The following is a 12,855-nucleotide window of genomic DNA, read 5'->3' on the forward strand; positions in this document are numbered from 1 at the left end:
AAGCAGGAGAGAATTTCTTGCTTTAGTAAGAAATTTCTTGTGGTTTTGGGATGTCTTCACTGAACCAAAATAATTTCCAAGCCTGGGTTATCGCCTAAATGCATGTTTAAGTATTTTATAATTTCAGGAACATTGACATTTCAAACCTAGGCTTATTTATTATGTGATATTGATTTTTATAAAAAAAATAACTTTTTATAACTATACATTCTTTCGAGTATTAACAATTACAAAATTTTTTATTTGCCTCCACAGCAGTAACTGAGATCTGTGTGGAAGATTGGTGGAACTAGCATGAAGAGAAGCTCTTAGAGGTAGTGACTACTTCTTCTGTGTATTGACTAAGAGTAACTACCCCTCCTAATGGTTGATGACATCCACAGGTCAATTAGGAAGTAAATTGCTTCGAGGTGATCAGGCCCAGTCAGCATGGGTTTATGAAAGGCAGGTCCTGCTTGACGAACCTGATCTCCTTCTATGACCAAGTGACGCGCTTGATGGATGAGGGGAAGGCTGTGGATGTGATCTACCTTGACTTCAGTAAGGCTTTTGACACCGTTTCCCACAGCATTCTCCTCAAGAAACTGGCTGCTCATGGCTTGGACTGGCGTACGCTTTGTTGGGTTAAAAACTGGCTGGATGGCCGGGCCCAAAGAGTTGTGGTGAATGGAGCCAAATCCAGTTGGAGGCCGGTCACTAGTGGAGTCCCCCAGGGCTCAGTGCTGGGGCCAGTCCTCTTTAATATCTTTATCAATGATCTGGATGAGGGGATCGAGTGCACCCCCAGTAAGTTTGCAGATGACACCAAGTTAGGTGCGTGTGTCGATCTGCTCGAGGGTAGGAAGGCTCTGCAGGGGGATCTGGATAGGCTGGACCAATGGGCTGAGGTCAACTGCATGAAGTTCAACAAGGCCAAGTGCCGGGTCCTGCACCTGGGGCGCAACAACCCCAAGCAGAGCTACAGGCTGGGAGATGAGTGGTTGGAAAGCTGCCTGGTAGAGAAGGACCTGGGAGTACTGGTTGATAGTCAGCTGAATATGAGCCAGCAGTGTGCTCAGGTGGCCAAGAAGGCCAACAGCATCCTGGCCTGTATAAGAAGCAGTGTGGCCAGCAGGTCTGAGGAGGTGATTGTCCCCCTGTACTCGGCTCTGGTGAGGCCGCACCTCAAGAACTGTGTTCAGTTTTGGGCCCCTCGCTACAAGAAGGACATGGAGGTGCTTGAGAGAGTCCAGAGAAGGGCAACAAAGCTGGTGAGGGGTCTGGAGAACAAGCCTTACGAGGAGCGGCTGAGGGAGCTGGGATTGTCCAGGCTGGAGAAGAGGAGGCTCAGGGGAGACCTCATCACTCTCTATAGGTACCTTAAAGGAGGCTGTAGCGAGGTGGGGGTTGGTCTATTCTCCCACGTGCCTGGTGACAGGACGAGGGGGAATGGGCTAAAGTTGCGACAGGGGAGGTTTAGGTTGGATGTTAGGAAGAACTTCTTTACTGAAAGGGTTGTTAGGCATTGGAATGGACTGCCCAGGGAAGTGGATGAGTCACCATCCCTGGAGGTCTTTAAGAGATGTTTAGATGTTGAACTTAGTGATACAGTTTAGTGGAGGACTTGTTAGTGTTAGGTCAGAGGTTGGACTAGGTGATCTTGGAGGTCTCTTCCAACCTAGACGATTCTGTGATTCTGTAAATGAATTGGGACTGGAGAACTGGCTTTGGCTTCTCAAGGCTATAACCCTCAACAAGACTGTCACTTTATTTTTTTTAACCACCTATTAATTGTGATGTTGTTTGTGAACATGCTCAGAGAAGTCCCTGCCACAGCACTTGGACAAAACTAAACCCTCTTGCAACACTGGCTGAAATTTGTTTTTTTGTGTTATTCCAGGGATGTCTTGCTAAAATCAGCTGAGTTCTTTCTAAATAACTTGTATATGGGAAAAATCAGAATTGTTAGTCACCAGTACTGTGTGTGTGCATAATACATACAATATTGTGTATGTACAGATAATATATACAGTATAATATGACTAACAATTCATATACAGGCACATACTGGAGTTACAGTTCTCTCATTTTCTTTTCTTCCTTAGGTAAGTTCCTCTTTGTCATGGGATGGGGGGCATGAAATATGGGGAAAAATTTAGTAACATCATTATTTACAAGTGTGTCCCTGACAGAGTGACTGAAATTATTTGCCAGTTCAGGCAAATTTGAGGGTTTCTCATGGGATTTCTCATTTCCCTGTAGCATATAAAGGCTGTGTGCACTTATGAGGGCAGTGCTCGCTGCCCTAAGTACTGCAGGTGGCTAGTTAAAAGCCAGCTACTTTACATCAAGGCTAAGCAAACAGCAAAAGTTTTACTTGCATATTGCTTGTAGAATGGAATTGCTCAGCAATCTTTCCCTGGTGTTGTATTGGTGTAACTGACACGTATCATGTGATTAAGTGGGTAGTTTTGATCAGAGATGGAAACTTCGCCATCACAACACAAAGCACATGCACCTTTCCAAGCATAACCATTATGTGGAGTCAGCCCTGTTTTCCTGACTTGGCAGAATTAAGGGGTTTCTGTACATCCAACTCAGTATAAAGTGGAAACAAAACACATTATGTACATTTTCTTTATTGCTGGACATTTTTATTTTTTTGAGTAAGTAGGCATAATTGCTTAAAGGCTGAGGTTTTTAATAACAGTAAGTACTTTGTCTTTTTTTTTTCTGTGGACTAAAAGATACCTTTGATCAAAATTTTGCCTTATATTACAGTTATTTCTGTACAAAAATAAAGTCAAAAATCAGCTTACTTTTAGCTGATATTCCCCAATGTATTTACAGGGTACTGTCAAGAAACTTCATCAGGCAACCAAGTAAAATATAGAACTCTATATTAAAGCAGTTGCATTGTATTCAGTCAATTCTGAATGGCTCTGACCTTTGCCAGTCAGTCTGGGTTGGAGAGTCCAGCCACAATTATAAGAGTGGTGTCTTTAAAAGAAAATTTTTAATATTAAAAACTTATGCTGACATTATGGAGTACGGGAACTGATAACTGTATTTCCATATTAGAGCAGTCTATAAATATTCTCAGCTACATCTCTCTTTATAATACAGCAGATACAGAATGCAGACTTCTGTTACTTATAGGGTAATACATATTTGCAATAGTAAAATCAATGTATGAAAATTTTGAAATTTACTTGTTAATAAAACTGCTTATAAAGTAACCATACAATTGTAACAACTATAACTCTGAACTATTAAAATGTACAGAAAGACTGTTTACACCATTGCACATACTTTTTCCCTTTGCTTTGAAAGACTTATGAAATACAGAATAAAATTAGTCAAATTTACTGACAGCTCAAATATGCAATGTGCACATCCACAGAAGCAAGAAGAAGCAAAGTGTTGGCATCTGTCAGGAAGGCTGCCAGCAGCTCTCCAAAAAAAATATACCTTACTCTTCTTCCCTCCCTCTTCCCACATATGTGCAGGCCAGTAGGTTAGTGCAGAATGGATGAATAAAACTTTGTTTTCAGTGTTCTGAAAGGACGAAAAGTTTCCCCTCCACTTTTATCATCAATTTTAGGTCAATGCAAGTTGGGTTTAATGTTGTAAGGCACTTATTACTGCTTGTATTGCAGTGGATCCAGTCTTAAAGGCATTTGTTACATCAACTGAAGATAATAATGCTTTGGAAAGTTTTGAGTGAGCTAGCAGTTCCAGTATGTGACTATTTCAGCTGATTTTTCCCTCCCCACCCTCTGGTCTTTCTACAACACGGTTGGAAGATATTTTCCTTGGAAATTCTGGTTCTTGGTTAGCTTGTCAACAGATGTGATCAGTATCATCAGGTCATTTTGAGGCCAAGCAGCGATATGTTCTATTTAGAGTGCAGTAGAACTGGTTTTGTTTTCACCTGGAGCTGCCCTGGCTTCCATGACTACTCACTGATCGAGAGGTGCTGTAGCGTTTTTTCACAATCATACTGATGTATGCTTTCATCAGCTTTGCAATGTCAACCACCTGCCAAAAGAGAATAAAGAGCAGAAAGTCCTTAGTAAGGTAACAGTATGTGAATGAGTTCCTTTATACACTAGCAGTAAAAGAAACTGTTGAGCTTTCAGCACAAGTTTTTTGCTGTTAAATAAAAACTCAGGACTTCTGTCCATCTCATGATGTCTTCCCTTTAGCTTTACAGGGATCTGAAAAAAGAATCTGTTAACAGTCACAGCAGCTTCTTTAATTACCAAGTAGTCTGGCTATTAGAACAGGAAGACCATAGTACTAACAAAATTCCTTCTTGCTCTTACCTCGCTAGTCTCAAAAAGCAATTCTCTCTCATCCACCACGATCTTGTAGGTGTTGGCAAGCGGTGCTCCGAATGACAAGATATGTTCATACTGAAACACCTCCAAAGGCCTTCCTTCCCCACGCTTGTAGACAGAAACAGCATCAGCGCTGACTCCAAGCCACAACTCTTGTGGGAAACCTCCTTCTTTGCACTAGAGGAAAGAATGTAAATTAAAAGTAACGGTAACAGAGGAGCCACACCACACTTACTGTTGAGATTCTTGCCTGTAGCTATTTTAAAAAAGAAGTGTATTGCTTGTCCATCTTTGAACAACATTTTATGCTTCTCCTAAACACACATGCAACTTACAGGGTAGCATTCTGTCCCTCTGTATTTTATGGATAAGTGGTGGATTTAAATGCCTACAGTGCATGCTAAGTGGAGCGTGCTTTTAATATACAACATTTTATTACATCAGCTGTCTGAGTATTTGTGATATGGCATTTATGGTTTCACCAGTCTGTAATGAGATCACCAACTATACAGCACAACCTATATTTTGAGTGGTCAGGAGGTCTTACTCACCTCTACGTCAAACAGTGTTGACCCATATCCAGGCCATTCCTTAATCAAAGCCATATACTTTGCCATAGCCTGCTCCTGGTTCATCCTCTGCAGTTTTTTCCATTTGTCAATAATACTAGTCCTGGAAGCTGAGATTTCCTCTTTGACCCACATGTCTAACATCTGATCCTCCTCAACCTTTTGTTTGCTGACAGAGCCACTGCGAAAGCTCCTCCGCAATGTTCCTTCAAGAAAGCTGGCTCGTTTCTTCTCAGCCTTCTCTGCTGCAGTAAATGTTTTGGTAGACTGTGTAATTCGAGACTTCAACTTTTGCAAGGGATATACTTCCTCCATTTCTGGTATGGTGGTATGTGGAGTGTAATCTCCCTGAAGGTACTGGAGACGCAAAGCTGCAAGGACCTGGAGCGTTTCTTCAGGAGCAGGGTAGTGTCCTCTAATCACTGCTTCGTGAGCCTAAAGAGAGGAAAAAGGTAACTTTTTATGTACAAACTACTATTTGAAAGAACTGAGAGAGAAATGGGAAACAGACCTAGTGCCAAGCAAACCCAGGATCTGAAATAAATGAACCATCAAATAAAACAAATGTGGTAAATCTCATGGCAAATTTGTTAAACTGGTTAAGACAGGGTGTACCAGAAGAACTGCAAAGCAATTGATGAACTTGCTTAAGGGGAATTTCTCTTACTAGTACAGCTCTTTGAGAATTCAATTATGTAAGGGCAACTGAACCACTGAAAGGAGAAGAAAAATTAAAGGGGAAAAAATCAGGAACTAAACACTTGCTTGGGAGGAGTCATCTATGTTCAAGGGCATTGGGAAGAAATAGTTACCTACTTTTACTCAGTGCTATTAATAATCTGTCTGTGAAACTGATGTTTCCAGAACGATGAGCAAAACCCTAAGACAGCTTTGTAACAAACTGCACTGAGGGAAAACAGTAAATCTTAAAAGGGTCCCAGATAAAATTATTAAATTAATTAAAAAAATGTAGGTTACAGAACTAAAACTTAAGACAGAAGGGATCTCTCTGAAGTTAGTTGCTGAAAAACATCCATGTCTGACACTGAAAGCAAATTGAAAAAACAACAGAACTGATGAACCTCTTTCAGGTATTTTAATATTAATCACAAGTATTGAGTGTGCCATGCTTTATAACTGAAATACTATTGGTCTTAGCAAGACATAAAATATTTGGCTGAACACCAGTCAGTACTGAATGCTGCATGAAAACGATCTGCCATATAAACCAATAAAACAAATCTGATGCAGAGCTCTCATGGATTTTCTTATTACAGTTTAAATTTCATCCCGAAGTGGAGGCATTAACAGGCTGACTAAGCCTAACCAAGGCAAGCTTGTTGCCCAGATCCTTCAGCCAACAATGAGTGTTTCTAGATCGAGCTACAGCAGTAGGCTCTGCAAGGAGACTTCCGGTAGACTTGTGCTGTAACATGGTGCCTTAAAACCCAAACTGTGAAAAGCAAGAAATACTCCATTACAGTGAACGTGCTCCCAGTCTTGTGGGAAGGGGAAAAGGCTTCATCCATACAAAAATTCAAATATGTCAGCTCCTGATCACTTCATGCTTACCTGCCAACAGAACATCTGTGTAAACTTGTTTGCATGCCAAGACACTGAAATCTTTAAGTCTCTAGTACACACCTGAAAGAAGCTGTTCGCTGGAAGACTTTTTAGCCATTTGCAGTATAGTAGAAAAGGAGGAGGTCTTTCCACAATAATATCTGTCATCAGCAAGTTTCAGAGTAATTGCAAGACTTCATATAATAGAAATCCAACTGCTGAGGCATTTAGTTTTCATTATAAATCATTTTTGCTTATTTTCTTTTACGTTTTGCAGTATGGCCTCACTCTTTGCTCAGCACCATGATTAAGTGGATTTTGGCTTACCATACCTGTCTTATGGTTATGGCTGAGAGCGGACTGATTTGTTTTACTATGGTGCCTATGAAATACCAATCAGGTTTTGAAAAGAAAAGCTGCTGATTAGTTCTATACTGTTTTCAATATGGGTATCTCAGAATTTGCTTGTCAATTACACATTTTTACTTTATTTGTTGTACTTTCTTAAGAAAACAGTTTCATAAGAGCAAAATGAAATGCAGGTATTATCCTTTTTTTCCCCCCCCGGATATAAATTATCTAGGATAGGTCCAATTATCCAATTTTTTCACCACTATACATAAAGCAATTCACAGGTAACGCAGAAGCAAGAATAGTCATAACACTAGGTGAATCACATTTGGTTAATTTATGTCAGGATAAGCTTATTTTTATCACTGAACTGCCTTTATTTTTTTATTATTATTATTTTTACATTTGCTGCTTGAGCAGTGCATTTAGTTAAACAGTAGAACAATCAAAACATTCCCCTCGTTGCCTAGATCTCGCTTTTTTCCTTCTCTTAAAAAGTGCCTCAGAACAAAACCTTTTTCCTTACCTGCTCAAACATAAAGGCAAATTCCACGCTATCTTTTGGGACATGTTCCGTGTCCAGGAAGCAGTAGAGCTTGAAGTAGAACTTCCAGTGCATCTCCCCAGCTTCGGCAGTGGCAGCAAGCCTACAGGTGTGTGTGGAAAGGGAGAGAGAGATCAGACCTTCATAATCAAACTCCTTTTTAAATTGACACCTGAAAAATTTCAGCATGGCATTAGCTGAATTTTGCTTTCCTACACCTGGTATCAATCTGGTATTGTTGACAGCAGTTAGTTGTTTCAAGTATACCTGACTTATGTGATCTGGAGATACATATAAATATGTATTTAAAGCCCAAAACTAAATCAAGGACTTACAAATGTTGACTCAGTACTCAGTCAACTGTTTGTAACCCAGTTTCTCTTCACAATCTTTTATCTATGGCTCAGACAAGTGTTGATAAAAACGACATTATTAAGTTATCCTGTTACAAACTGTACTTGCACATTAGACATTCCTTTTTTTTCCTCTCATTATCATCATAGAATCATTAGGGTTGGAAAAGACCTCCAAGATCATCTGGTCCAACCATCACCCTACTACCAATGTCACCCACTAAGACATGTTCCTAAGCACCACGTCCAACCTTTCCTTGAACACCCCCAGGGACGGTGACTTCACCACTTCCCTGGGCAACTCGTTCCAATGCCTGACTGCTCTTTCTGGGAAGAAATGTCTCCTCATTTCCAACCTGAACGTCTCCTGGCACAACTTAAGGCCATTCCCTCTAGTCCCATCACTAGTTACCTCCAAGAAGAGGCCGATCCCCAGCTCCCCACACCTTCCTTTCAGGTAGCTGTAGAGAGCAATAAGGTCTCCCCCGAGCTTCCTCTTCTCCAGACTAAACAATCCCAGCAGTATGTAGATAAAGGATGCTGATTGCCATGCACATAACATCAGAAATGTATTATTTCCTATTTATTAGATTTGGCGGGAGAGAAGGAGAGGTGCACTCACTTTTCAAACTTCGCCAAGACATCAGCCACAATGGTTCTGCTTTCAATTGCTTTATCAGTAGTTCCATTATATTCAAACAAAGCAAACATATTTCTGCTGTCCTCCATGGCCAAACCACGAATTAACTTTTCAACCACCTAATGAAAAACAGCACATGAAGAAACCATGGGACGGAGAAGTAGTACCACAGATGCAAGACAAATAAGTAGGAGAAATTCAAAACTAGGTTTTACATTAGGCTAAAAATGCTGCTAAGATGTTCTCATCATCAGTATTAATTGTTGCCAAATTCCACTTTCATTTTTATCCTAAGTAAGGATGATTCCTTCAGAATATATATGTGCTATCACCTGCCCAGATATAAATAACCTTTGTATTTCACCAACTCGGCTAAAGTGTTCCTGCTTAGCAAACAATTTGGCCTCGTACACATCAGTATATACCTGAAGTTATTCCAATAATGCCTCTATTGAGTTGCTTAGTCTGTCCTGCATTTTTTCCTACAAAAGCGCTATTGCTGGGTAATCCTCTGCAGAGTAAAGACAGTTGTAGTAGACAGGATTTCTTCAGAACATCCTGGAGGGGTGGGGCAGAGAGACCTGTAAGCCTTCCTTGCCCTGACAGCAGCGACCGTGCCCTCCCACCTGGCAGGGACACTGCTGGTACTTCCAAGGGCTAACACTGCTACTGGCTGGAACTGCCACTACAGAGAAACACTGGTTCTGCGCCAAAGCTGTCTGTCACCACTTCTCACCTCTCCAGCTGTGGTGTGCGAGTTGATCGTAATCTTACAGGAGCCACCACCATGACAATACACTGTAGATGTCATTTCCTGTCTGCTGATCAGGGCTTCTATTTCATCCCGTGATGGCACAAACTCTCTGCATTTGGTTTTTTTCAGAGATTCGTAAGTAAAAAGTGCATATTTCTCCATTTCAGTTCCTGGAAACTGGTCACGAACCCTGTAAGACAAATATTATTTAAGTTGCCAGTCTGCAAAACAGAAAGTTTATTTATTTGAGAACCATTCTTTCCTGAAAGTGATAAAGTACTAATGTATTCAGTACGCTATTTAATTGACACAGTCAAAGGTTTATCTGCACTGTCAAGGAAAGTGTTCTAACACGATTTACTGTGCAGTAACTTATGTACACACATCATTTTGTTCTGCAAACCTAACAGAAAGCAAAAACGGAACCGCCTTTATAGCATTAACTACAGGAACATTGTAACGGCTCAGATTTGACAGCAGGATAACTGTAATAATCTTGTTGCAGTCAACTCCCTTTTTTTGTCAATAACGGTTGTTGAATAAAGACAAAACTACACTGAGGTACTACAGAAAAAAACATGTTTGACAGCTCAGTTTTGCAGCAGTGTCACTTAGGATACTTGATTTCTATTCATGACATTCTTGAAGATTCTCTCAAACCTTACTCTTCAGCAGTTAGTACTACAAATACAACTTTAATGAACTCATTTATGATTATATATTATAATAATATATTATTTATTTATAATGAATTTAATGAACTCTTAATTATTGAAAACCACTGAATTTCAGTAGCTTTTCGTTCAGAGTGTTTCTGTAATATTTCCAATGACAAAATATCAGCTTCTTCAACCTAATAAGGTTTCATTTATAAGTGTATGAAAAATTAGAAATTCATCATCTACAAGGCATAAAAAGATTCCTGCAGGATTACAGCAATGCTTTAAGAAGACCGTGCAGCTATAGTGTTGAAACAAACCTGCAAATATTGTCAGATAGCTTTATTTTTTTTAAACAGGGAGACTATTTTATGAACTGAGTTAAATTAAAAAAGTGAATCAATATTGTTATATATTTTTTTTAAATTCCAACATTTATGCATAGTGATTGATGTATTTCACAAATCTCACTTTGACAGGTATGTCTTCAAGGATTTTACAAACATTTATAAAATAATTACATTCAGCAAAGTGATTTACAGAGTCCATGTTCTAGCACAAACATAGATGTGACTTTTAAATTACTGAGAACAGTTTGTTACTATTGGACTACTTTTCCTAAGGGGACACACTTTACGTTCTTCGGCTGCATCAGAGCAAGAGGAACTCTACATTCTGGTTAATGCTTAGCTTTCAAAAATGTTTCAAAAATGTTCCTCAGCAGTTGCTAGTGTCTTAAATTAGATTTGCAAATAGACATTTTTACCTCAAGTATATCTTTAAACACTGTAATGTTCTTTTATGTGTATAGTACCTCAAAAAACTAAGGTAAGCATGATGAATAATTTTTAGCGACTTGATTTGGACAGTTAGGAACAGGACCTGCGCATACTTGCCACAAGTCATTTAAGCAACTTCACAAAATTACAGAAAGCCCCCCCCACCCCCCACCTTTTGTCAACATTAGTAAATTATGATTATGCATTTAGTTTCATGGGGCTTTGCTTGATTCCTCGAATAAGAATCAAGATCAACTCAAACACTGTTTTCTTACAACTTTTTTTTTCTTTTCAGATTTACTCTTTAGCATAACCAGTTCATTAAGTGAATGTATCTTCAAATCACACTACAAGATGTCTAAACACTGTTACATGTTGTGGGGAAAAAGACAGTGAGTGAAGAAACTTCTCGCTCTTGTAGTTGAAGGCTTCTCACCTTTTGAGATGAAACTTGAGATATTTGAGGATGCTACGACTTGGCAGAAATGTGCAACTCATGCAGGTGAGTATTTGCCAACTATAAAGGTTCCCCACGCTCCCAGGGTTAGGCACTTTATTGGTCTGCTTGATGAGCTGACAGTAGAGCTCATCTCGAAGAGGTCGTAAATCATGTCCTGTTTGGAGGATACCTTGAATTATAGGGATGGGATCAGACATAGACTCCAGCTGCTGTAAAGAATTAAATATCTTGATAGCTTCATCCTGCAGAGTTGTGTAACCTTTGTCTTTTAGTACTGCGAACAAAAAACAGGGAGAACTGTGCTTAGACTGAGATATTAAAGAGAAAGCACTCAGACTTATCATAGGAATTGCCCAGTGATATATTCTATGGCCCTTATTATGCAAGATATTAGAACGGATCTTTTCCATTTCCAATGTATGATGCCAACTCATTTTATGAGCTATTCTGTTATTGAGATTTGTTCTGAATGTAATGAAATACCATTTTGAAATTTCTGACAATGTAGCTTAGAATGTGTATTTTGCTTGATCAGAGATTTTTGATGGAGAAGCTACTTTGACGGAGAGGGGATCCACACTGCTGGTAGTATATCACTTTGTCACTGTCACAAGAAAGTGGAAAGCTAGTCAGATTTTAAGTGAGGTAAAGCATGACTGGATTATGGAAAGTGACAGGTTCATGACATCGCTTTTTTCTACAGCAGAAGTTCAGTTAAACCCAAACAACATGAATAAAACAAAATCTCTGCCATGAAACTGCAACTTTCTTATTAAGTGCTGGAAAAGAAGGTGATTTGATTGATTTTCATACTACAAGTTTTTCAGCATGGGCTAAGAACTTTCACAATATTCTTAAAAGCACCATGGTGCTTGGGTTAAAGGGATGAGAGATTGCTCCGGTGTATGAATCAGTTAGGCCTACTAACCATCAAAGCATGAAGCAGTACAGGCATATCTTCCAAATACTAAATTTCTAACCTAACATTCCTAACATTATACTATTAGAGAAAGTAACTAGAACTCAACTGCAAGTCATGGCAATAACTGAGCATCAGTCAATCTGTAGAGAGACATTTAGTATGGGAAGATTTTGGAAAGACTTCTACTTCAGAGAGAGCTAGCCTTTTCTGTCCAAGGGGATTAGAGAGCATTCATGTTGCGTTTGTGCATGGGACAACCAGCAAAAGTGACCAGCTCAAGATCAGAATTGTGGCTTGCCAATGGACAGGAGGAGGAATAAAAAGAGAAGGGAGAGGTTTCTCCTAGGATTTTATTTTTCTTTTTCATTCATGCAGCAGGATATCACGTGATTTATCAGGAAGTGTTAGAAGAAATATCTTAGCTTTTAATCAACTGTTACCTCCCACCCTCCTCCCAGGGATGAAACTTCTGATCTGAGACAAATCTTGTTTAATACGCAGCTGCAAAATAACACAAGCAAATCCATTTACAGGCATCAGATTCACAACCATCGATAACTGTGAACCGTTCATTTAATAGACTTCTAAGTTAGCGATTGAACAAATAATATTAAAAGACACGATTACACCTGCTTCAGGCATAAATGAACCATTACTTTTTCAAAGCATGCCCATTCACCACTTGTTTCATGTAAATAATACTTCCCACCACAACTGATGAACCTTACACTTGTGAATTGAAGTTGTGCAGCTGCAGCTCCCCTCATGGGGTATGAAAAAACAATAATTTGAGAAGGAGTGTATGATTCAAGGAGACTGAATGAATTGGGTTTTGTTCTTGATTTCAGTGCCAGGCTTTTCAAACTCTGTCTTCTTAGCTGTGTTGGTAACAAATTTCTCTTAAAGCAGCAATAGCAATTTTCCTTTCTGTAACACTCC

At 39.4% G+C, this 12,855-nt stretch overlaps 1 protein-coding gene and 1 long non-coding RNA gene across 5 annotated transcripts in view; one reads left to right on the top strand and one right to left on the bottom strand.

The window, feature by feature from the left end:
* Positions 1-255: 255 nt before the first annotated feature.
* Positions 256-12,855, top strand: part of LOC308189764 — a 55,729-nt gene continuing 43,129 nt past the window's right edge. For both annotated transcript variants that reach the window (XR_013946590.1, XR_013946591.1), the window contains exons 1-2: positions 256-314; positions 10,830-11,036. This is a non-coding gene — a long non-coding RNA (uncharacterized lncRNA). The remainder of the gene's footprint in view (positions 315-10,829; positions 11,037-12,855) is intronic.
* Positions 2,603-12,855, bottom strand: part of MYO10 (myosin X) — a 552,927-nt gene continuing 542,674 nt past the window's right edge. For all 3 annotated transcript variants that reach the window (XM_080580154.1, XM_080580153.1, XM_080580152.1), the window contains exons 35-41: positions 10,971-11,268; positions 9,079-9,286; positions 8,325-8,461; positions 7,332-7,452; positions 4,874-5,326; positions 4,308-4,499; positions 2,603-4,020 (exon numbers count right to left, since the gene is read on the bottom strand). In XM_080580154.1, the coding sequence (XP_080436280.1) occupies positions 3,910-4,020; positions 4,308-4,499; positions 4,874-5,326; positions 7,332-7,452; positions 8,325-8,461; positions 9,079-9,286; positions 10,971-11,268 (1,520 nt within the window). In that variant the 3' untranslated portion in view covers positions 2,603-3,909. The remainder of the gene's footprint in view (positions 4,021-4,307; positions 4,500-4,873; positions 5,327-7,331; positions 7,453-8,324; positions 8,462-9,078; positions 9,287-10,970; positions 11,269-12,855) is intronic.

Source organism: Anser brachyrhynchus (assembly GCF_964034855.1).
Source record: "Anser brachyrhynchus genome assembly, chromosome: 2".
In the NCBI taxonomy this organism is placed as follows: Eukaryota; Metazoa; Chordata; class Aves; order Anseriformes; family Anatidae; genus Anser; species Anser brachyrhynchus.